At 38.3% G+C, this 25,645-nt stretch overlaps 2 protein-coding genes across 2 annotated transcripts in view; one reads left to right on the forward strand and one right to left on the reverse strand.

Annotated features, from left to right (window-relative positions):
• Window positions 1-2,467: 2,467 nt before the first annotated feature.
• On the forward strand, window positions 2,468-9,995 carry znf513a (zinc finger protein 513a). The gene is made up of 4 exons (XM_037685425.1): window positions 2,468-2,507; window positions 3,986-4,117; window positions 7,973-8,749; window positions 8,851-9,995. Exons 1-4 carry the CDS (start codon window positions 2,468-2,470, stop codon window positions 9,777-9,779), a joined length of 1,878 nt encoding a protein of 625 aa, XP_037541353.1. The 3' UTR covers window positions 9,780-9,995.
• Window positions 9,996-16,368: 6,373 nt separating this feature from the next.
• Window positions 16,369-25,645, reverse strand: part of snx17 (sorting nexin 17) — a 28,580-nt gene continuing 19,303 nt past the window's right edge. Inside the window, exons 8-15 of the mRNA XM_037685426.1 lie at window positions 24,377-24,446; window positions 23,724-23,816; window positions 22,603-22,806; window positions 17,702-17,830; window positions 17,406-17,483; window positions 17,164-17,238; window positions 17,019-17,060; window positions 16,369-16,890 (exon numbers count right to left, since the gene is read on the reverse strand). Of these exons, the coding sequence (XP_037541354.1) occupies window positions 16,771-16,890; window positions 17,019-17,060; window positions 17,164-17,238; window positions 17,406-17,483; window positions 17,702-17,830; window positions 22,603-22,806; window positions 23,724-23,816; window positions 24,377-24,446 (811 nt within the window). The 3' untranslated portion in view covers window positions 16,369-16,770. The remainder of the gene's footprint in view (window positions 16,891-17,018; window positions 17,061-17,163; window positions 17,239-17,405; window positions 17,484-17,701; window positions 17,831-22,602; window positions 22,807-23,723; window positions 23,817-24,376; window positions 24,447-25,645) is intronic.

Below are 25,645 nucleotides of genomic sequence, written 5' to 3' on the forward strand. Positions count from 1 at the left end.
CCCAAAATGGAATAAACGGGTAAAGATAATGGATGGATGGATGGATTTGTTTCATGGAGGTTGCATGGTGACGCAGCTGAAAGGGCTGCCGCACCTCAGTGAGAAAGTCACTAGATCAAATCCCTGCGCGGGACCCCACTGCGTGGATCCTGCATGTTCTCTCCGTGCATGTATTGGTTTTCTCCAGATACTCTGGTTTTCTCCAACAGACCAAAAGCATAAATGTTAGGCTGGTAACTCTAATGGTTGTTTTTCTTGTTTTGCTCTATGTGTCCCTGCAATGGACTAGAGACCTGTCCAGAGTGTACTCCGCCTCTCACAGTGATAGCGACATGGGCACGACCCCCGTGACCCAAAAAGGCATTTCATATTTTAATTTTGTGAACATCCTTGACAGATTGTTGAGGTACTTAATTGTGAATTACTGAATTAAAAAAGTAAATACATATTTGAATACAATATTTTGTATCAAATTTGTTAAGATAAATTGTGATTAACTGGATGAAAACTTTGAAGCAATAAAAAGCCCGATCTTGCTGATCCCTTTAGAAATGTAACAACCAAAACTGATGAAAACGTTGTTGTCAAATTAACCAAAATTAGAAACTTTAAGGGAAAATTATCAGACATTATAAAAACGATATATGTGTAAACAGATGAGGAATATGTACATCTGAGTGTCAAAACATTAGGAAAAGTATAGTATATAGAAATTTAGGACTTTTATTTAATTATTCAATACTTTTTTCAATGCCTGATTACTTGTTTCTAATGAATTTGACAGCTGTCAAAAAAATGTAAACTGAAGATAGTTTAAAATCAACTGTGCTTGCGTTTTAATAAAGATCATAAAATAAAGTTGATTGTGTGTTTCACTGTCAGAAGCTGGTGAGAAATATATATTTTTATTGTATTTGTTTGTTTGAAAGAAGTGCAAGAATCTTGATGTGAGCAATAAAACACAATTTAGTAAATAAGTACCATTTAGGGGAAATGTTAAAAAAAAAAAAATCTACGTCATGGTTTGCTTGTTTCTCCACCGCAGACAAAATGACGAAATTCAATATTAGATTTTTATAATGGTGATGGACGAGTTTGTGGTGAACACGAGGGCGTTGAGAAGGAACGAATGAAATGAGGCTTTTATTCTGAAATTCGCAAGCCGGAAGTTTAGTTGTCGCTGCAGTTGGATCACAGGCGAATCAGAAAATCAATTAAGTTATGAAAAATATCGTTAATTGCCTTTCTTTGTCACGGCAGCTCGTCAAGAAATGGCGGATCTCCAGATGTAGAACGTTTGAGGGAAAATGCTGTCCATCTATACGACAGTTTACCGCCGATAAAGACCGACATCAGTATTTACGTTTTGTAGGTAAGTTAGCCTGGTAGCTAACCAATGAGTTCATAGCTAGTCGCTAATTAGCTGTACGGTTTGGGGGGTTTCTGTCTAATGTTTACTAATTATGGTGTATTTAAGTCATTACTTCATCACGTGGACGTGTTTTAAATTATCGACTTATCGTGCTGCGATCGTGCAGTTATTGATATATTGTGTATTCGTTACATTTTTATACTAACTGAGGACATTTATTGAAGCTTAATTTGCCCACTACTGTCTCGCACATCAGCTAATTCGTTAGCCATTTTGCTAAAGTGGCTTAATGGCTATTGTTTGCAGTGTATATGCATCACTTGGAGAAAAATAAGCATGAATACTGTAAACACTGACTTTAAGAAGAAATACTGCTTAATTTTCTCATGTACACAGACACTTCTGTAAAATCTAGGGGCATATTTAGAGAGTTAATAATGTAGTTATGGTCCTCATACGAAGGTGTTTGTATTTATTTTATGCACAGTTCTTGGCGGTCTGTGATTTCCCCTTTGCTACTTTATTTTAATTTTGTAAAAAAATATATAGGTTTAAATTAGTCAAACAGCAATGCAGGTTCAGTTTGAATCAATATTGATGCTGAAATGTTATTTCTTGTTGTCAGTGGCTTCTTTCAGCAAGAAAAAGCAGCATATTGAGTGTTGAGTGAAGAATACTGAGTGCAAAACGTGAATAGATGAAGAATAGATGTAGCTACTACACTCTTTCTTCTTTTTCAGTTAATTCATATGGAGTAGGGCAGCACAGTATTCATTAAACATCCAAATATATAGTTGAATATTGTGACAACAATTTCAATAAACCCACATATAGTCTGTGTTGATGCGACCGTAGATAAACAAAAATACTGTTAAAGCTCAAGTGGATGTTGATGACACAAACTAAGCCTATTGCTTTTGGTTGTTGTTTTTTAAAGATTTGCACATATTTTTACATAATAAATCTCAATGATTGTGTTCTTTACCTTGATTTTATGGAATCACTGGCAAATATTTTTCAAACAGATGAAAATGAGCTGATGGTTGCCAAGGTCTGTGTCAAGACGTTGGAAAAAAGAGAGAGGCTGACTGGAAGATGCCAAGAAAAAAACAACAGAATCCACAGCCAGTCAAGTGTAAGTGTTCCACTTAGTGTCTTCCTCATGTCAGTTGTTATTGTTGAACATTTGTGGCATAAACTAAGCTGTATACAGTATTTTAAAACTCATATTTTAGCGCACACACCACGCTGTGTGCCTCCATTGATTAAGATTAAATGTCTGTCAGTGCTGTCCCAGCTGTTTGCTTCTTCTGCTCACATCTGGACACCACTTGATGTTAAAGAACCAGTAACATTTCACAAACAAAATAGCACAATCTTATCTATTAAAGCACACATTTCACATTCTGCCTTTAATGTAACATTGTGAACTGTGCTCACTCTGATTTTAATACTAAAGCGTATTAGTTGTAAATTAGAAATCTGTGAGTCGGATAAGCCTCTATAACATTGTTTAAATATATTTTAGTTTTACTCCTGCATTACTCTTTTATTGATTGGATAATTGTTACTTTGATGCATCATGAACATGTTTATTGGTTCATGTACAGATATGAGTTGCTGTTAGTATGAAAGTGATAGTTAATAGTTAATGTATGCTTAGAGTCTGGAGTAATAGTTGGTGTAATTTATAAATTATTAAAGATGAATATGTTTTGCTTTTGTCTTTTTAAAATATAATTAGCATAAAACAAGGTTTTGTCCGCCTCCAATTTATAATTATTGACTATCTGATCTAAATAATTTGTGGATTGACACTGTTTACAGCACGGCCTTAAATGGATAGTATGATTATTTTTGTAATTTATTATGTGTGTAGAGTATTTTTGGAGTAATTAATATATTTCTGCTATAGACACAAGATTCCTCCTTGATTCTTCAAACTGTGACCTCTATGGCACAGACTACTCCTCATATAATCTCACCTAAAATAGATTTATCCTTTTGTTGAATTTTCTTATGTCAATGTTTTTGCCTTTATCTGATTGTATATTTTATACTGGCTCTAAATGAAAGGATTCCTAAGAATGTCATGCTTGAATTGGCCTGATGTTTGCTGAAGAGCAACAGATGTGCGTTTGAGTCAGAGTTATAAAAGCAGGCGTCATTGGCTGCATCTGTAATAAAAGAGCTCCATCTGTCAGCTGTTGTCAGTTTATTTTGGTTTTAAAATGGTAAGTGTAAGAAAATGTATTTGTCTTTTTTATTTTCCTTTGTAAATGGGGTTTTGAACTTGTCTAAATTATGAAAAGTATTATTGAAACAGCCAACCAGAAAACTAGTGTTTTTGAAATAGCATTTTCCTCCTTCCAGATGGCTTAAGGTCGTATTTTTATTAAATCCTATAACCTCGTAGGGTTAAACGTAGTGTACCTATGGAGTCCCTGCTCTGTAATATATTTAGACTTAAACATTAAGGTGTTTACTTCTCACTATTAATGCTAAATATAACCAAAGTACTGAATGGTCAGCATTTTGATTATAACACAATATTTGTATTTGCAAATTTATTAGTATTTATTTACTTATTTATTCATTTGGATCCATTCATAGTGGATTCTGAAGATGGTGTAGCTGTTGAAGCTCCAGGAAACCTCCCTTTAGATACCGACTTCCTTCTTGGACAAGACCTCGTGTTTGGTGATCCAGATCACGACAAGATTCTAAGCCTGGAAAAGTTTTCAGGTTTGTACATTTAAATAAAATAAAAAATAGTGAATTATGTGAAGTACAACCAACTGGTCAAAAACAACTACATTGACTGGTTTTATGTAACACAAACATTGGGAGATATGCAGCTTGTAGTCTGTTGCTCTTCACTGAACACCTCACTGTGACTTTCCCCTTTTGCTTCATGATTTCAAAATGAGGGAATAAAGTCATTGGCATGTTTTGGAGAGGAATATTTAGTTCACATTAAGATTATTTTAACTTCCAGCTCTCTAGCTTCCAGTTGGCTCCTAATGCCCCCCAAAAAAATTCCTGAACTTTTTTCCGTCTGATTGCACCAGTCTGCCACTCTCAGAGGAAACTTTTAAAAACTGTTTTAGAGCCACTCGGGGTTTTGGCTCGGTGTGAAATACTTGAAGGCAGGAGACCAGGCAATCATGACATAATCACCACACAGCCTAGCACTATTTACGCCCTTTGGTTTTGCACATAAAAGACACACTCAACCACTAATCAAATGCATGGTATTACTACTGCACTCTTGGAGACCTTGAAATAGTAAGCAGGGGCTCGTCTTATGAAGGAAGGGCACGGAAATGTCATAAAAGTAATCAGTCGGGGTCCTAACACCAGCACTCACAAATGTGTTTATTTGCCTGAGTACAAATTTAGGCTGTTTACTGCGTCAGATGGAGGAAAGTACTTTGTTCTTGCAACTCTATCTGTTATGAAAGAGTCTGGGCAAGCAGAGATACTATTTGAATTAGTCAGTAAAGCATTAATTAATCTAAATAACATCCCACTCATACCTCGTGCACACACACACAGAAAAAGAACAAGTGACAGCTATTCATGCATTATTTTTTTCTCTTTTTGTTCATTTAGAGTGAATTAATGAATTAAGCTCAAACCAAGTTAGCACAACAACTTGTTTATGATAATAAAAATAAGTGCCGAGCTAAACCAAGTTCTCATGGTACCATTCTGAAAACAAACTCTCAACAATGTAAGAGAATACTTGTATGAGCATTATTCATCACGTCCATCTTAACCAGGACTAATGTTAGCAGCTGTTTAAAGATTAGTATTTTTGTTTTAAATAATTGCTGAAGTGTGGCTGGTAAAAGTCCCCTCTGACAGAACAGAGGTTTCTAGGATGCTCATGTATGCTGTGGCTAATTCTGTGTGCTGGGAGTATTTGCATTCCTTTAAGTGTTGCAAGTTAAATCCATTAATTTGGAGGAGTGGGCATGTATTCTGGCAGTAAAGGTGGAACTCCCTCCATGTCTGTAGTTTCCATTTTGCAGTCCTTTCCTAATTAAACTACAGTGGCTGGAACAGACATGGGATCATATCCAGATTTAGCGTGCCTGTCTGAAATAAACATCATGCTGGTTTGGAAACAACTTGACGCATTACTGCCACCTCATGTTAGTGGGTTAGTTGGTGTTAGTAGAGTAACTGTGGGCAACAGAAGACAGACTTTCAAAACAGCAGTCGCTTTGGCTGTAAGTAACATATCCCAGCCCATCCTTTGTTCGGACATATTTTTATGTTTTCAGACTTTTATATAAAATAAATCACTAGAACTTTAGAAATTACTAGAACTCACTCTTGTCTTATCTTAGCTTGGTTATCGTACATTTTAATGTTAAGTTCTGCACAGTTTTAATCACATGGGTCTAACCAGTTTTTTTTTTTTTTTCATTCAGTCGTGGTCATTCAGTTTCCATAGTTTAAGTGATGAGGGGTAGATTTTATATGCAGCAATTACAAAACAAACAACAAAGATAAACCCCAACATCCTGCTCATGTTTGAAGTCTCTGTCAGACTGACTGATCAGAGAAATGACAAAGTAGAAGAAGGAACAGAGACACCAATATTATATTAGGGTCATAAAGATAGGACCATTACCATCAAGGACACCATTATAGGAGGGCATTTCATCATCATCATCATCATCATCATCATCTGCTACCTCTGCTCCCACTACTGCACTGCCATTATCGGTTCCCCCATCATCATCATCATCACTGCTACCATCATCTTCTGCCCTCATCATCATCATCATTATCATCATCATCAGAACCAGCAGCCTCACCATTATAGTCATCATCATTATCATTAGGCTATGTAATCATCATGAGGGGTTTCCAGGGGCCAGGATAAAAGGGCATTTCAGCTCTTGCGTTCCTCACTTTGTGCTTCAGCATCTGGAAAAGAAGTTGGGTCTCTTTTGTCCCCGTCCGCTCCAGGTTTTGGAGTCTTGAAGCTCTTCCCTCTACCTCCTGGAGAAAAGAAAACGCCTCCTTTTGTTTTTACTTTAACCCTTGACCTTGTTAGTTGCATCGTGAGTATCTTTTGTTACGCTTTCTCTGAAATCTGATGCGTTAACGTGGAGTCGGGCTGTCTGCCCTGTGGTTAGTCACCCAGTCAGTGGGATGTGTTTTGTTTGGAATGTCCTGTACCTGGTTGTGGTTTTCTACATTCATCAGACAGTTTTGCAGTTTTTTGTGTTAAAATTTGAACTTCTGAAACTCAAGGTGTGTTTAGCACATACAAAACATAAACATAAACAAAGTTATTTTGTTATGCATCAGTCTTCAAGCTAATTTACAGAAGGTTCACAATATTCCCACAATAAAAAACATCTTTTTTTTTTTTTTCCTGCAACATAAACGCTTGTTGACTTTTGGCCATTTAGTTTGTGGCCACTGCATAGAAGACTTACAGGCTTTTATTTGTGTCAGTAAAAAATACTAATGCATTTGAGCGTCATTTGCGATTATACTCCTAAAAATATGCCCAGCTGTTCAATGTTGCAACCACAATTTGGGATTATACTGAAGAAATTACTCTCTTAGGATAAAATTACTGTGGTTGTCAGGATTAAAAAAAAAAAACTGTTTGGCTATCTGTACACCTGTTATTAGATTATAAAGAGATTTTTAGGTCAGTTGCCAAAAATCTTGTAATTTCTTTTTGGCTATTGATAACTGTGGAATAACAAGAATGTTAATTTTGCCATGTTAAGTTAAATGTACACACATTTTTTCACATCACATGTACATAATAAAGCTTTGTTCAAAACAGCTGATGGGAAAGTTGTTAGAGTACCATTACGTGTCTACTGTCAGGTTTTAAACCCATCTGTCTAACTCTAAACCTTCTCATACAATAACAAAGCTGGCTGCTGCACAGTTTATTGGTTGGTTTATTCATTTTAATGTATTTATATTATTGATAATAAGGCTTTAATAAGCTGACCTTACGGTAAGGAACGAGTCTTTGTTCCTTATAGAACTTTCTAGAAGTCTTATTTGCGAGTGATGGCATGATGGAACAGGAAATAGAACAACAGATTGAGGCCTTATCTGCAATATTGAGCATATTGCTCCAGTCTGTTGTGGTGAAGAAGGTTCCAGTCCTCATCTATGATCATGAGATATGGACCATGACCAAAACGATGAGACCCAAGTACTAGAAATGAAAATTCTCTTGAATCTGGGCTCAGCCTCAGATCAGGTGAGGAGCTTTGTTTTTAGGGGAAGCTCAGTGTAGAGCTGCTGCTCCGCCACCTTGAAAGGAGTCAGCTGATGTGTTTCAGGCGTCTGGTTAGGTTGTCTCCTGTTCACCTCCCTATAACTGTTTCCCAACCACAACCCACTGGGATGGATGGATGGACAGACAAAGCTTTGTGCATTACTTGGGTTTCTACACATTACAGGTGGACATTGTATCATAGCAGTAATATTGTTTTCATTAATAAATGGATTATGCTTTTTTTTTGCCACTGATCATCTTCTCTAGTCATGAGTCATCATTCTGAAAACATTCTGCTCAATAAATGTTTCTGTTTGTCTTCACAGAAGTAGCTGCTGAAATCGGTTTCTCTGTGTATCCTCTGGGTGATGAGGAGAGTTCTGCCTACAGCCAGCTCAGTATGGAAAGTAAAACGGACAACTCGCGCAGCACAGCTGACGACAGGAGAAACGAGGGCAGAGCAACTCCGTCTGAGCCAAGCTTTCCTCCTTACCTGTCCTGCAGGGGCTGTGGACAGCTCCGTGATGAACCCCTTGGACCTGGCATAGACCTGGTTGGCCCGTACTGCCTTAGGTGCTGCAAAGCCTCCAGGGAAACTAAAAGTACAGACTTCTGTTCACCTTTTGAAAGCAGTAGTGGAATTCACTCTGGTTCGCAGAGTCATACAGATTCCCAATCTGATTGTGAGGGGGTGGATAGTGAATTGGGTGACAAGGACGAACTGTCTACCGAGGACAAATTGTCCAAGCAGCACTCGTGTCACATCTGTGGCTTCTCCTCGCGTTATGCCAACCACGTGAAGCGTCACATGAAGACTCACAATGGGGAGAAGCCCTTCAACTGTCCCATATGCACTTACGCTTCAGCCCAGCTGGTGAACCTGCAGAGACACCTTCGCATTCACACCGGGGAAAAACCCTACAAATGTGACAGGTGTGCTTTCGCCTGCAGTTCCCTTGGCAACCTCAAAAGGCACCAACGCATGCACGTGCCCTCTGCTTTGCTAGGACAGGAGGTTCTGCCGCGAATTGCCTGCGTCCAGAACAGCTCGAAGAGGCCTGCGAGTGAGCAAAGCCCTAACGATCAAGTGTCTAGTGCTTCAGGTAAGGCTTTTTATTGTTTTCTGAGTTTTAAACACGTATTACATGTAAAATAGTGCTGATCAGTGATATGCTTCTTTTTTTGTCACTCTGATCTCAAGAAGTATCAGAGGTTGCAAGGCCGACCTCTAACCTCAGTTTGGGAGCCCACAGCAGTGACTACTTATCAGTTTTTGATGGCTTAAAGGGAGCATCGCCACCACCTATACCTGCCTCCAACCCAGCTTCTGGCCACCAACCTTCACCACTGCTGGAGATGACAGGCAGCAGCAGGACTACCAGAGGCAGTGGAGCAGAAGGTGCCGCTCTCCCACCTTCACTGTTTCCCTATACTTGCCGGTTGTGTGGCATTGTACTGGAAGATGAGGACGGCTCCTCAACCCAGATATGTGCCAAGTGCACCCTTGAAATGCTGACTAAAGACTCCTCTTCGTCTCCGAACAGCCCCGGTGAGCGCAGTGACAAGGTGTACACTTGTGCCGCCTGCCCTTTCCTCACGCACTACCCCAACCACCTGGCGCGCCACATGAAAACTCACAGCGGCGAGAAACCGTACAAGTGCCCGCAGTGCGACTACGCCTCCGCGCACTTTGACAACCTCAAGCGCCACCACAGGGTGCACACAGGAGAGAAACCTTACAAGTGCCATTTGTGCGATTACGCGTGCGGGAACTTGGCCAACCTTAAGCGGCATCAGCGCGTGCACTCGGGCGCCAAGCCCTTCCAGTGTGCGGTGTGCAACTACAGCTGCAACCAGAGCATGAACCTTAAACGACACATGCTGCGACACACCGGGGAAAAGCCGTACAAATGTCAGGAGTGTGGCTACACCACTGGACACTGGGACAACTACAAACGACACCAGAAGAAACACGGCGTGGCCACAGACGGCTGGGTCAAAGTTCCAATGATTGGAAATGACGCAGAGGAGGACGTGAGGAAAAGGATGGGCAGCAGCATTCAGAGTCACAGAAAGGAAGCAGGAGTTGGTGTACAGTATTTGCCAAGGGAGGGGGGTCAGGCAATACATTGAAACTACAAACTTGAGATTGTGTAACTTATAACTCAAACTAAGCTACCAGCAACTCTTTTGTTTGTTCTCACTGAGCCGTTGTCTGGTTTTCATTTGTGTCTTTCAGTGTTATGTCAGAGATGTTCTAAGGCTGCTAATTGTTTGTATGTAGTCAAAGTTTAGACCAATCGTTTGTTTTGTTGTTTTACATTTTGTTGCCTTTTTGGGTTAAATAATGAGAGGGTCATAGTTCGTCCTCTGTTTCCTGTTGAGCTAAGTTCTGTAAAAGCTTCTTATAGTCTCGTTGTTTAAACGGCACCATGCCAGGCTGCTTAAATCACAAGACATGCACGTTTCACTCTGAAAAAGAAAAATACTGCCAAGTATTTGTATTTTAGGGAACATTTGCCTGAGCTGTTTAGAGATGCAGTGTGTACATTTCTTCATGCTTTTAATACAGTTTTTAAAAGAAATTGTTGTATTTACGTTTATTACAGTTGTGCTCAGATTTTTTTTTTTTTTTTACCAAAAAATCAAATGGTTCATTATTTTAGTTCTCCTATCTTTCTTTCTTTTTTAAAATAAAACAGTTATGTTTTTTGAAGTGGGGTTTTATGGAGTTGTTTATAAGTAGTAAGTATTTTACCTGCAGTAGACCAAAGTTTGAATGAAATCAGGCTGGAGAATCACCAAGAAGTTTACATGGAGGAGCTAACAGCTAGTCCTATTTCCCAGTGGATGTCAGTCATCTTAAATAAGTCAATGTACATTATTTTATAGCAATTCAAAAGAATGTGTATTTAAATAACTTTTAATGCCTTTTGCACCAAATAAATACATGGACAACAGTGGACCATGATCCAGTCGACGTGGTTTTCAGTGTAAATCACAACGCAAAGATTGAAACCTGAACAAATATCGACTCTGGAATAGGCCTCGCTCTGACCAGCTGTCTTCTGCACTAAAATACTAACTCTTGATTACAACTCCACATCATTTGTTTATTTGAACGTTTGGTTATGTTTGAAATACGTGCACATTCAGCACACTTCTTGAACTACACAGTGCAGCTTTAAGCAAAGTTCTTCAGAAGGCCATATTCATATTGTGCTTTGTTAGCCGTAGCATCCAAGCTCTTGTTAATGGTATGCCTTCCGATTAATGTTTGTAATACTAAGTGCTATTTAATAGTACTGTAATAGTTTTAGACTTGATTATAGAAGTAATTTAAACTACGATAAATGATACCCTCACTTGAATAACTCATTTTTTTAGTTTGTTTTTTAACTGATGACTTCAGCGTGTTAATTTGTAACTTTAAAACATGGACAAAAATGGAAATAAGTTGGAAATTCTTTAAATACCAAGACTGCATGCAAAAGCTTGTTATCAGGCTGTGTTCAACACTTAAACCGTTTAGGACCACTAAGATGTGATTCTTCTGTTCATGCAGAATCAACAGTGAACAATAACTTGAATGCCGAGCGCTATTTGGTTTTGTTATCACATACATTAACCTGCTGCTCAGTCTACAGTGAACTACGTGTGTATATTTATTCTCTTTGATTTGTTTCGAAGCTCATTTGGCATCGTGGGCTGTGATTGTGCTCACGGTGCATCTGTTTGCTGAGCTGCATCGTTCCAACATCAGAGCAGCTTGACGACGCAGCAAAGCTGAATGTTACTGAGCAGCTCCGCCTCAGCATTGTGTCAAGGATGTCTTCATCCTGACGTAGTCACTAACCTCGTTCTCCTAAGATTCCTTAATGTTGGTTATTTCGTTGTTTCTTTCTTGCTCATGTCTAGAAGCATCGCCAAAACTTGCTCTTGTGCATTCTGCTCCAGTTCACGTTAGCATCTGACTGATGCAGTCAGTTACTTAAAGAAGCAACGACTCTCTCTTATTTGATCCTGTTTCTCTGGCGTTTGTTAAACCTTCGTATCCAACAAGTTAAATATATCTAACAACGACTGTTTGCCAGTTATTTTGTCAATCAGCAAAGCTATTTGGCCTCTTCTGTGAGCTGTGATGCAAAAGCTGAGTGCAGCATGTCACATTATTTTTCTGTAAGGGTAAAGATGGTCATATTTCTTTTATTTTGTGTCATTTATTTATTTAGATGCCTGCCAGTTGACATTTTAAAGAGGGCAAAAATAACCATTTGATAGGATGAGTTTACATCAAGAGAAGTGGTAATGAGTGAAAATCATCCCAACGGTTCTAATAAAGAAGCACAAAGTGACAGATTTGGCATTTAAAAATAGGAAGAAACATATATGGATGTTTTTCTCATGACTGTGATTAAAAATGTCTCGAATTTCCCCATACAGACTTGTACTTTTAGCATATCGGCGTTTTGTTTTTTAAAGTTTTATATTATATTTTGTCATTTTTTAACACCTTTTAAAGGGAGACTGTTGATTCCAGTTAACATTTACTGTGAAATTATCTTGTTTTGGTTAACTTGAAAAGAGGTTAAATTGTTAGTAAGCATGTGAACAAGTACTAGTTTCTCATACGTGGCTGTAATGCACTTAACTGCGTAGAGGTGCTGTTTCTTTTTAGCTGCCATGATCGGAAGATTTAAAAACTGTGATTTAAAATTAGCCTTTGTGATCTATGATTATATGCAAGGGAGACGTTCTGCAGGTTGTCAACTTGCTGTGTCACGATGGAGCATCAGTCCTAAACCTTTACAGCAAGAGACCAGTTGTCTATGCAGTGTCTCATGAATGCCTTAAAACAAGAAAATAAACACGTGGATCTCATGTCATTTAATGTCACACATCAGACTGTTTGTCTTTTTTCCTCCAATTAAGTCTATACATTTCTACATACAGTTAGAGCTAGATTTAAAAAAAAAAAAAATAGTTGAGTTGAATGTACAGCATCCTAAGGTGTTTTGGTCATTACTTCCTGTCACCAGTTTCCATTTGTCTTATTTAATTAATTTAAAATTTAAGTTGTAACCCTACAAACTTGAGTTCCATAAATTGGGGCATTATGGAAGAAACCTTTGAAAAGTAAAAGTTTATTACAGAATAAAAATAATGGATCAGAATTTTTGTATTAAGTTGCATCCAACTGGAGATGAGTGGATCTAGATGCTGCTGCAAGCATGCATGACCCCATACGATTAGAGCTGTTGGACTTTTTATCAGCTTCATCTTGACTAAACAAAATATTTCAATAAAAAAAAAAGTATGATAAACTAGCAGAGTATTTAGCTCGATCTTTGTAGTAAACTTGTCTGTTTATCCAGTTAGAACTCAGTGGCAGGGACATGAGGTCACTCATAAATCTGTTGCGTTCTCTGGGGGCAATGCAAAAACTGGTCTGAGCAGGAAGTGAGATTAAAATATTTTTTGTCAACCATAACATCTCCTCATGAAGTATAAACAAGGCTCAAGTCCTAAATATATAACTATATATGGATTTATTTAAAATTTAAATTAAATTTAAAAAATGAACTTTTAAAGCTGGTCTCTATAAGAACAGGTCCAAGTCAAACAAAATAAATTATGAGGCAGAACACTGATGTCCCTTTATAATGAGGGTTTTATGTATCTTTATAAATACAATATATTAAAGAGGAGCGAGGGCGGGTGTCGGTGAGTTGAGCAGTGATCATGATGTTTTTAGAAATTAACAAAACCACATTAGTCCAATATCAGAAAGGGATTTACCATTTTCCTTATTTTGATATTTTTCAAATGGCTTAAAAAATGGCAGCTACATAAAAATATAAATAAATCCTTAATTTTATGACATTTATTTGACTTGTACTACCAAGATTATCTGTACCCCCCTCACAATTTAAAAAAAAATTCTTGAGATGCTCCTGCCCAGTAGTTGATATAAGAAATCATAATTCATATTAGCTCAAATACCTCAACTACAGCCCCAAATCCCAACTGAGCTGAAAAGGAGGCGCCGTGGACGAATTCCCATCAATCTGACTGCCAATATCCTGAAGCCGGTGGGAAACTCGGCACATGACAACGGGAGGACCGGGACCATCCTCAAACACCTTCAGTTGTCTGTCCGTGGCGACGAGGAGCTCAGCAGACTGCTGGGAGGAGTGACCATCGCTCAGGGAGGAGTTCTGCCCGGCATTTGGGCAGTCCTGCTGAACAGGAGGACCGAGAGGCCTGCCGGATCCGACAGCAAGCTGGATCTGGGTGGACAGATCGGTATCTGTGGCCAGATTCTTCAGCCTCGCTGCAGGAGATCCTTCTTGCTCACAACTATCAGCATTTATAACAACTCTTGAATGAAACCAGGATGATGAGCTACAGCATTTAATTTCCCTTTGGGATTAATAAAGTATTTTTGAATTATGAGCTAAACTTTATAAATTAGAATATTTGGAGGGTAAAATGTGAAGGTTAATTTTTGAAGATCACAACTGGCTCTTCTTAAACCTCCCCCTCTGCTGTGCTTCTGCTCGGAATCCTAAAAGTGGCTGGCATCCACATACAAGTTAGTAATCTCTGAACAAAAATGGAAGAAAACAGAAAAGCTATTTATATAATTGTCCTACTAGGAACACTGATGATATTCCTAATAGGACAACTGCTCTTGTATTTATGAAACTAAGTGCATCCACAAATCAGTGAAAACTAATTTACAATAAAACGTTTTTACTTCTTAAATTGTAATTCTATATAATTTTCATTGAAAGAAAAAAGTCCTCATACTAAAGCCTGTGGTTCTCCTGCACAAACCATGAGGTGACAACCTCTTGACTGCTGCATTTCAGTTTATTTTAGCATCTAGACAAACAGAGCAGACGTACCAATAAAACCATGATAAACATTAGTGTGTTGAATGAAGTCGGTACAACGTTGATAAAAAAGTAATTTAGTTGGAAAGTGATGCTAATGGAGAAACTGCAGTGTCATTTGGCATCTACACATGTACAGGTACGTACTGGCATCCAGGACCTTCCAGCGCTGTACAAGAATAAAAATGACGAGTGGTGTCCACATGAACCTTTCAACCATACAGAAGCAAAGGACAGAAGACCCAGCACCGACAGAACAAGACATTTACACTGAGAACATTGACCAGAGAGAGTAAAGCTGTTGATGGGACGGCACTGATTTACATTTAGAGACAGCTTTTTGAGTAACTCAAGCTAACAGCAACATAAAATGACACCTTCGAAAAAAATGTGAGATGTCCATTTTAATCCCCACTATTACTTTGTTAACTCCAGCAATTTCAGTCACAGTCACCTCTTCAAAGCACCTTTTCTGAGAAACTTCTGAGATGATTGGCACAATCAACCGAGAAATTATAAAACCAAAGAACGTCCGCAACAGTATGATCACCTGCTCGAAAAGGAAAAGACGAACAAAATTTGTAAACTTTCCATAAGAACTAATTAAAAAAAAGTCCCCTAAACATCATTATGTAAACATAATAAATGTTGGTCCATTTACGCTTTGTTCCAGACACCTTAGATTACATTTGATCTATTTGATTACAAGAAGCTATGATGATAAAAAAATATTAGTAAATGTTCAAAATGCTTACATGCATGTACAGAATAAAAAACTAACAATGTCATAATTTGTGTACTTTTTGTGCAAAATGCTTCAGTAAACTATAATTTGGCATTTATGAGAACCCTTAAAAAACCGTGTTAAAAAAAAATATGGATTTACAGAAGCTCGTGAAAAAGGAGAAAGATTCTTCATAATCTTTTAACGTTCTTCCCACCTCTACTTGTAATACTGTGCAAAATGATGGGTTCAGCAAGTGCAAGCAGCTCAACCAAATCAACCTTCCATCAACTTCTGCAAGATTATAGTTGGTTTAAATGTTTCCTCCCAACCAACACTGAATGGCAGGAGATTCTCTATGAGGCAAACAGTGAAGGCACCAAACTACTTCTGAGGGCAGGATGACACCTCCAAAGATATTTGTTAATTTGGCACGTTTCATTACACACACGGGACAAACCATAACATTTTTTTTCTTCTATTTAGCCAAGTAGAACTAACAAGTTACTCTAAACCAATGGTTCCCAACCATAATCTAAAAAAGTTAAGTCTGGTCCTCTGGACAGGTTCATAAAAACAAAAAAAAATTTATAGAGACGTTTCGTCCTTCATCCAAAGGACTTCTTCAATCTGAGAAGCCACCAAACAAAAATGATTCCCACAAACAGCCTTCACCACAGTAGGGAAAAAAACAGTTTGCTGCCCGCCCTCTCCAAGGACCACACCAGTAAACGTTTTTTTTTCCCCCCCACTAAGGTGTATGTTGTTTGTGGGAATCATTTTTGCTTGACGGCTTCTCAGATTGAGGAAGTCCTTTGGATAAAAGATGAAACGTCTCTACAATTTTTTGTTTTTGAACTCATCCAGAGGGCCAGACTTTACTTTTTTAGAATGTTGGATTTTATGCCTGGATTACTGAGCATGAACTTTGGTGTGCCCAACCATAGTCCTTGAGGAACACCATCCTGCATGTTTTGTTTTCCTGCTTTGACACACCTGATTTGAACGAACGAGTGATTAACAGGCTTCTGTAGAACTTGAGGCAGTAATTAAATCACTGAATCAGGTGTGTTGGAGCAGGGATGGTGTTCCTCAAGGACTATGGTTGGGAACCACTGCTATTGACAGCTGTGGAATAAATTTGAAAAGCATTTACTGAAAATTGCTGGATGGTTGAAATAATTATTTGCTCACTTCTAGGTTATATAATCACTAGTGGCTGGTCTAGCCTGACATTTGAGCGTGCAGACACTCAAGGGAGAACCCAGGGTTTCTTCGTGCAGTCCAGTATTGTAGTTGGAAACAGGTGGTTAGCACTATAATAAAAGTCAAAATGAGTTTTCAGTCTTAAGAAACGAAGGTTAAATGAGAGCTTAAGGCAGCCAGGAAGCAGCTAGAATCTTGCAGAAATGGAAAAGTGTGGAACGCTTGGCTCAGCTCGTAATCTTTGTCGTCATAGTTAACAGTGGAATGAAAAGGGGGGGCGGAGGTGAATCACGGTTTACAGGTCGTCATCCCCAATTCCCTCAAAAGCGTAGTTGCCATGAAAGTCGTCGCTGCTGATGTCATTTGCGGAGTTGGAGGCGCTGATCCCTCTGAGAGACACTGAGTTCAGCTTGGTCTAAATAGAAAACACAGCAAACTGACTTGGAATGTACGAGAAGACACAGAAGCAGATTGTGTGACTCTAGCACTGAATTTTATGTTGCATTTCTGAACATTATAAAGGAAAACTTTAAAAGTACTCACCGAGAGTTTGACAACTTGTTCCCGGTTTGGATCAGGAGAGTCCTGCAACAACAAAAGTACAGAAAAAATTACCTTGTACTTGAAATCTCTGAACTTGGGAGATGTAAAAAAAAAAATAATAAAAGCCTGCCGTTCCATTTCTCACCAGTAGAGGGGGAGATTTCACAGCTTGCTGACTGTCAGAACGGTGAATGGAGCCATTGTGTCGCTTCCTCAGCATCTGCAGACAGCAAAACAAATTGAGGCAACAAACATTATTGTTGCTCTTTAGAAAAAGTGCCTACAAACAAAATTATTTAACATCCACAACGATCCAATAAAGACCGTAGGTAAATTTAAAATAATCTCATGCATCACAAACAAAAACTGTTATTCTTGAACACAAACCTTCTTTATGCTGCCTCCTGACTTCTTTACCATTAATTCATCCACCATAGACTGCAGGCAGATGCTCATCATGATGGCCTGAAATCACAAAGCCAGTTACATTTGGCACGTAAAGACCAGTAGCTGCAGCTGTTTTGAGTCATTCGAAGACATTTTCTGTCCGTGACTCACGATAATAAATGCAGTCATGTCAAACGAACAGCTTTCGTCTGTTTATTAGGAGCTCAACAACAGATCAGTTTGCAGCTTTAGGACAGTTTATGTAATTCTTGCTAACGTCACACTGAGCTTCTTACCTGCTGACTGGTGATGGTGACCCACTGCAGACGATCCTTGCTCATAAGATACTCGAAGGCGAGCTCCAGTTTCACTTCAGACTTGCTTGAACTGCAGGGGTTACTTGTACCATTGGATATTGGGACTTGCTGCGATGTTGAAGAGGAAAAAACTATTTTAGACTTTGATGCTTTGTTGTCACTAAGAGCAACACTATCTTCTGTAACAGTCATCACTGTAACAATGTTTTACTCATAATAATTTGAATTTTGCAACATTTTAACCAGCAAACTTTAGTTTGTTGTGTTTAAGTTAAAAAAAAAATATATATATATAGCAATGATTTAGTTGTGCTTAATGTTTAATATTTTGTGTTTTTCTTAAGTGCCAAGGTCTCTTTGTGTTTCATTTGTTAGTGACTCACTGCAGCTGCTCTCTGCAGATTTATCTAAGACAACTAGTTACTCTGAGCAGCACTGAGCAAACTGGGAATGTCCAGAGCTGAAAAGAATTGCACAAGTCTGGAAATTCTCTTAAAGCTGCTTCTAAACAGCTGCACAATCAAGGATCAATCAGATGCACACAAATACAAATGACTGGTGGTGTAGGAATGGTCAAAAGAAGCCAAAATGGAAACTTAGAAACTTCTCTATAATAAGAATCTCTTCAAAGAAATTACTATAAAAATAAGTTCAATACATGTAAACATATAAAGAAAGGTGCCTCAAGATTTTTTTTTAATTGCCTTTTTTTTCCTCTCTCCAGCATTTGAGTTCTTTTGAGTTCTGTGGAAAGGTTATGAACAATAAATATCTTACCTGTTGTAGGCAGCTCTTTGGATGAATCTCAGTTTGGGGGAAACCGTTTAACTCTGACTGAACAGACGAGTTCATGGCTAGTCTGAGCGGGGCGAAGACTGAAACGGATTGCTGCCATTTTAAAGCAGCTCCAGCCTCAAACGTGAAAGCTATTTTACGAAACATTTACGTTCCTGACAATTTGACATTACGCCTACCGTAATTACGGTGGACTTCTGTACTCATTTGCAAGCATAAATAGCGGTAGCAGCAGCTAGCTGTAGCAGCACTTCCCACGCAGCCTGGGCCACTTCAAGCAGTAATATAATCTTTCTGCTGGACTAGCTTGGTAATGTAAAACTGATGGGGATATATTATACAACAAAAGCTAAAATGAAACTTCATGAAACTTTTGAGACTGGACTTCTTTTAATCCTCGTTGGTCTCCGCCCCGCTGAGATTAACGCTAGCTCGTGCACTTGGTACAAATTAAACTATTTCTCCAAACTGAGGCCATACAGAGACATCTACAACAGGTAAGACATTAGCTATTTATAACCTTTCCACAGAACAACTTCAATATAACTCACATTTCTTTTTAAGGTACATTTTTCTTGTGTTTGTGTAAGCAGTTAAACAAAATCGCATTTGCAAATTTCCTGCCCACTTAGGTAGAGAATTAACGTGCCGATCATGACTCGGGGTCAACTTGTGTAGCTAAATCTCATTTCCTTTCCAACACTTTTTCTTCTTAAGTTGTTGCGTCAAAATTGTCAGGCAGCCAACTCTTGACATGAGCCAAAAAATTAGTTTGGCTGCAGGAAATACATTTACAAAGGCCTTCAAAATGACTTTCCACGGCCAAGAACCGACTTGTTACGAAGGCTGAGCTCCTTACTGAGATTACATGAGCCAGAAACAAGCTAATCACACAAGAAGTACTGGCAAAAACCAAAGCATAAATACTGTGCACACGTGTTCTTTTGGATGTAAATTTGAAATTCAGCTACGTGAAGGAGAAAGGAGTTGCTGTGCTGCACTAAACAAGTTGCTCTGAATATTTTGTTGAGCAGGAAAGGGCTTGTTAAATGACTTTGACCTCTGACGGTGAGCTCAGGAATTAATAACGCCGGTGGGCAGTTCTGGGGCTCCATCTGTAATCAGACAGGCCAAGATGCATTTTAAATTCATGCAATCTCTGTGCAAATTAACTTTTAGAGAATTTAAAGGAAACTAAAAAAAAAAGCATATTCAAGGAAGAGCAACAAACTAGCACATGCTTCTTTTTAGTGAATTTCTTTACACAAATGAGATACCGTATTTTCCGGACTAGAAGTTGCACTTTTTTTTTACATAGTTTGGCCAGTCCTACAATTTATAGTCCGAAGCGACATATACATTTTTCGCCCTATTCATGACAATTTTTAACTGACGCGTGAAATGTTCATTCGTACTGACATGAACCAAAGAGTAAACATTAACATTTGCAGCTGCGAGAGGTCCCTCTAGGCTTTTGACAACTGTATGTTGTTCCTCTACCGCTAACCCTTCCCCGCCAAACATAACTGAGAAAAACTTAACGTGTTCCCACAAGTGATGTGGCCTGAGACTGGTGAATTTACCGGTAACTTGCTTGTTGGACTCGTTGGCTTGTTATGTTAATTAAGTCAGATCAGAATACCAGGTATGTTCTGTGTAGGACTGGACAATAATTCGATATCGATATACATCACAATATACTTTTATTCAATAACTGTGATATGAGTTTTAAGCACATTTTCGATATTTCGATATGATTGCAACGTTTCACTGACGCATTTCTTTTTCTGTTCGGGTTGAAGCGGCCGTTTCAACCTGAACAGAAAAAGCCATGACACAACTACGTTAGTGCGTGGTGACGTACACCACACACAGACCTCCAAGGAGTCAGAGGTAGCAGGCTAGGCTAAGCTCCAACGTCATGCGGCAAGTTTTCGCTTTAAAACGAGTGCCCATGACCGTCAGAATGTGACTGAACATGCGAAGAGAAAGAAGATGATATAATTGATAAGAGAGGAAAGACTAATTCGGTGGTGTGGAAGTGGTTCAGCTTTCTAAGATCCGATAAACTGCAGGTTTCAGTGTGCTGCAAAATGCGCCGGAGATCCATTCCAACTAGAGGTGGGAACACATCTAACTTGTCCAGCTCGATAGAATATGTTGAGAGTCAGAAGATGAAGCACAATAAAGTTTGAGCCAACGTGTCCCTGAAACAACTCCCCCAGCTGTGTCAAAAGAGAAACACGTGACGTTTCCTGCACGGGTTAGGTTATGTTGTTGTTTAAAGTTAAAACTATTAATATTCACAATTTTGAGAGTTTTATGTTTATTTGACAGTGATTTCAAATTTCTTTGAAGGCTAAATACAAATAAAAGGTGAACATTAATTTATTTGTACAGTTTTTCTGAGGCTTTTATATTGTTTATATCGATACCGAAATTATATAGTTATTGACCGATAATAAGAAATATATTGTGATAAAAGTTTTGGCCATATCATCCAGTCCTAGTTCTGTGTGTTATTGTTATTTCAAATTAAATGCATGTTCTTGCACTTTGTGAAATACACTTATAAATAAACGTGACTTATACTCCGAAGCGACTTGTATATTGTTTTTTCCTCTTCGCGAGGCATTTTTTGACTGATTCGCCCTATACTCCGGAGTGACTTATAGTCTGGAAAATACGGTATTTACATTTATTTAAGTCTTAATAACAATTAACAAAAACAAAAATGGAAATCAATGACCTTAGCTTGATCAGTTTTAGTTTTCAGTTTAAAATACCTGGGAATTGAAGACAGAAAATGAGAACTAGTTCAGGTCAGTTTTGCACAGAAGAAACAATCTAATAATTCTGTGCAGGTGTGTAGAATAAAAGAAAACCACAGGACGCCATGTTTGCACTGCATCTACGTCTGAAACAGCAACAGACCCACCATACTAAATATGCTGGGAAGGTTCTGCTGAACCCACACCAGCAACTTTAAACATCCCGTGTTAAAAACAAGAAGATTCAAAGTTTTTAGGTCTGCCAAGATAACCTTAAATGCACGATCGTGGTTCTTTTTCTTCTTTTAAGATGATCACAGAGCTCATTTCACAGAGTTGTGCTCCCTTTATTGAACTTCACTACTTTTATCTTGTTTGTGTTGTTTTTCATTTCACGCTGTAGGTTGGAAACAGAACTGTTTTTGTTTATGACTTTAGTGAAATTAGTTTTTCCATTGAAATATTTAGTCTTGTGACGTTTGCAACAAAATTTACAAAAACTCAAACAAACACACACAGCCAAACAAAAACAAAATAAAACAGAAGAATGATATGTTCTTCTCTATCTAAAAAGCAACTATAGACTTGAATAATGTTATGAACTAACTGATTAATTGCTATCATTTTCAGAGCTGATAGACTGATAGTATTCTCGACTGATCCATTCATCCAATAGGTCAACTGTAAACTAGATAGCAGCTTCATGTGTTTATCACATGATCTGTGTTCTGCAGAAACATCTGCAGAAACATCAGCACCGCTTAGCACGATTTAGCTCTATGATCCAGACTGTTAGCACCTGGAAATGCAAATAGTTTTAGTTATTCTAAATGTTCAGAATGCTAGAGTTTGAAGAGCTGCGTCAAAAGTTATACAGACCAGTGCCCAAAATGTAACATGAAAATGGTGAAAATAAATACAATGAAAATAGATGATAAAAAAAATAAATAAATAAAATACCACTTCATCAGTAAAACATGTGCATACTTGTGTTTGAAAATGTGCAGTACATTTACCAGGACACTGATCAAATACTCTCGGCTGATAAAAACCAGTCATCAGGTTTCAGTTTAGTGATTTAACTTGCTGTGTAGAAGGCAGAAAGTTTATCATGTAAGAGCTGAAGCTTTGAAGGTCTGCAGAGATGCACGTGCGGCATGACGGACATAGTCAATGGACATTTACCAGTCGAAACTAAAAATCCTATTATAGTCGTTTAAAATAAAGAATTAGAAACAAGTATTGCTGCCAGCTTCCATTGATAATTGTTTCGGTGCTTCAGAAATAAAACTAACTTCACTCATTTTCACTTACAGACGACGTGACTCGCCAGCACCTCATCCGTGTGACCTTGAAGCTTCCCTCCTTCATCTGCTCATTGGGCAGCTTGACGTGGAAATTGAGCTCATTGTTGCCGGTGCTGATGATGACTTGGCAGTCCTTCTCAGGGAAGTCGGTGATGCATGGATCAAACTTTATATAACCGTAATATTTCAGAGTCTGACATAGGTGGATAAACTGCAGGTGGGGAAAAAAAAAACAAACATGCATGCATTTCAGATGCTGAAATGTTTTCAGAAATCTTCACTCAATGTTTTAAATTGACCCATTATTGTTTGGATTAAACTAATATTGCATGAAGAACAAGACTACTGTATTTTCCGGCGTATAAGTCGCACCTTTTTTACATAATTTTGCAAGTCCTGCGACTTAAACACAGAAGCGACTAATATATGTTTTTTCCCCGTATTTATAGCACAATTTTTGACTGAGATCTGACGATTTCATTCATTTTGAGATGAAAAATATTAAACATTAACATCTGCAGCCGCTAGTGGCACGAGAGGGCCCTTAAGCCTTATGGCAAGCCAAGTGTCTCATCAACAGATAAAAGTGGTTATTAATGAGACACTTGGCTTGCCATAAGGAGCCACTTTCGTCTCGCTCCAGAATTCCTGGAGCAAACGTCAAATCAGCTGCATTTCGCCGCGTCACCCAGGCGAAATGCAGCTGGTTTGAAGTGCATTTATTAAGGAAAAGTTCAACTGAGACACACCTTTGCTATAATGTCGACCAAACAAATGTTTTTAAGTGTTAATCTTGTTCAATTCTTGTTAAAGTCCTCTCGTGCATGCTACCGCGGCCACCATTTTGGCAGCCAATTGATTTTTGGCACAACACTGGCCCATGTTTCCAGGTGGTCAGCGGTGATGCATAATAGATGCGACTTATACGGCGAAGCGACTTATTTACGTTTTATTTCACTTTATTAGTCATTTTTGGACTGATGCGACTTGTACAGAGGAAAATACAGAATAGCACACCAGTATTCATTAGCCACCATACTCTGTGGTTAGCAGATTTCTCCCGGAACCTATTTAAACTTAACACACTGCAAAGGCTGAAAAGTCTAGGCGAGATGTTCACATGCTTACTTCTTTCTTGGAGCCTTTCTCCTGCAGGGATTTGAGCTGCCTGTGCTGCTCTTTGTTGACGAGTATCCAGCCTCGCTCAATGTCAGACACCGTCTAGTGGAGAAAGAAAGGAGTGAATTAAATTCATGTTTCAGCACAAAACATAAATCAGTCTTCTTCTGGTGGATAGTCACACAGAAAGGACTGCATTTTAGCAAGTCTGTTAATTACACTGAATTATGCACAAATTCCTGCAAACATCCTTTAGCAACAGAGACAATGCACAGCAATTCAGAACTAAACTTTGAATCTGCTCCAAAGATTAGATTTAATCAAACTTTATTGATCCCTTGGGAGGATTCCATTAGGGAAATAAAAAATGGTACATATTGTGAACATTAAAACAAATAATCTGGTACTAATGAGATCAAAGAGGAGCAACGAGTGTTGTAAAATCAAAACAAGGCCACTTCACAACCAGAAAACGAAGATGTGTGGGAGCTCAACTAAACATTTGACAACCCAAGGACAAAACCCTTGAATCAGACGTTTTGCTTCATTTGATTCTGGCACCACATTTATTTTAATATTCTTTTAAAAGAAGATTTTTATTTTAAAAGGTAGTTCTGAGAGGACATCAGCAGCTGGTTTACACGACTGATGAATTTACTTACCTGTCCGTAAAGTAAATTCAAGCCGACTCTGTTGTCCATTACATCACTATCGTACGCCATGTCCCAGTAGCTGAGAAAACGAGAGAGGACAGTCCGCTCAGTAAAACCAGAATGAAACTTAAATCTACGTGACTTGAATAATCGTACAACCATACATGGCTTGGAAAAAACAAAAACTATGACAATATTCCAAAAAATATTTTATTTACATTAGGTCAAATATGAGAACTGCACTAACTCAGAACATTTTACTACACTTCATCGTCTCTAAAAACAAATATCTCCACATTAAGACATGGCTTGTTTTAATTTAACACAGGTAAGTATCAATACACAATATTTAATCTGAAGGTGACTACTGCACAGTCAAATCAACTAAGTGTGACCCAATACTAGTTTTTTTCAGACTGAGTACAAGTACAGTAGTCCCTCATTTCTTATGGCGGGGGATCTGTACCCTGAAGCCCTGCGTTAAGTAAAAAACCGCAAAGTAGGAATAGTAGTACAAGTAGTAAGTAGTACTTTATTTTAGTATTTATATATAAATATATGTATATTAAGGTGTTTTAAGCCCTTCCCACACTCTTGCAATATTCTAAACAATGTTTCTAAACTCTAAACACTCTAAGAGCACAGAATGTCATGATTTCAGCTCCCTGCCATCTGCCGCTCATGGCCACGTCCACCTCCCCACAGCAGAGTGAGGATCAGCTGATCAGCTGCAGGAGGAAGCTTTTTCTGCAGCTGTGGGCTGCACACAGGTGCTAAATAATTTTAAATAATTTATTTTAAAAAAAAATCCCATGCTAATCGTGCGGCCCATCCATCATTCAGCCATGTGTCATGTCCAATCTTAATTTAAAAAACGGTGATGAGTGAGTGCGAAAAGCAAACCGCGAAGTAGCGAGGGACTACTGTACTTCAGTTTGGGTCCTTGTTGATTCAGAGTACCAATAACTGGTAGTTAACAAGTTAGTACTTATAAGAAACATTGATTTTATTAAGAACACAGCAGGCTTCTGTCTTAACATCATCGATGATTAAATATCTCTACACTACAGACTTTTTAATTATTTTTGTCCTTGATTACTTGCTAAGTGGAATGGAAAATCATGTCACGCAACATAAAAGTGGTATCGGTCTGAAGTATCAGAAGGTTTTAATGAGTACAAGTATAAGTATTTGAGGCTGGTATCAGGTCCAGGACAACATTAAAATTACCACCTGAATCTAAAGCTGGAGACAGAAAAGGTCTGTATGCAACCCAAA

This window comes from Nematolebias whitei, chromosome 12 (assembly GCF_014905685.2).
Source record: "Nematolebias whitei isolate Nwh7 chromosome 12, NemWhi1, whole genome shotgun sequence".
Taxonomy (NCBI): Eukaryota; Metazoa; Chordata; class Actinopteri; order Cyprinodontiformes; family Rivulidae; genus Nematolebias; species Nematolebias whitei.

Excerpts from the sequence above, each read along its gene's own strand:
- znf513a (XM_037685425.1), top strand. The coding sequence starts at position 2,468 with ATGCCAAGAAAAAAACAACAGAATCCACAGCCAGTCAAGT. Across the intron at positions 2,508-3,985 it reads GAATCCACAGCCAGTCAAGT|TGGATTCTGAAGATGGTGTA; the intron begins GTAAGTGTTCCA and ends ATCCATTCATAG. Across the intron at positions 4,118-7,972 it reads AAGCCTGGAAAAGTTTTCAG|AAGTAGCTGCTGAAATCGGT; the intron begins GTTTGTACATTT and ends TTGTCTTCACAG.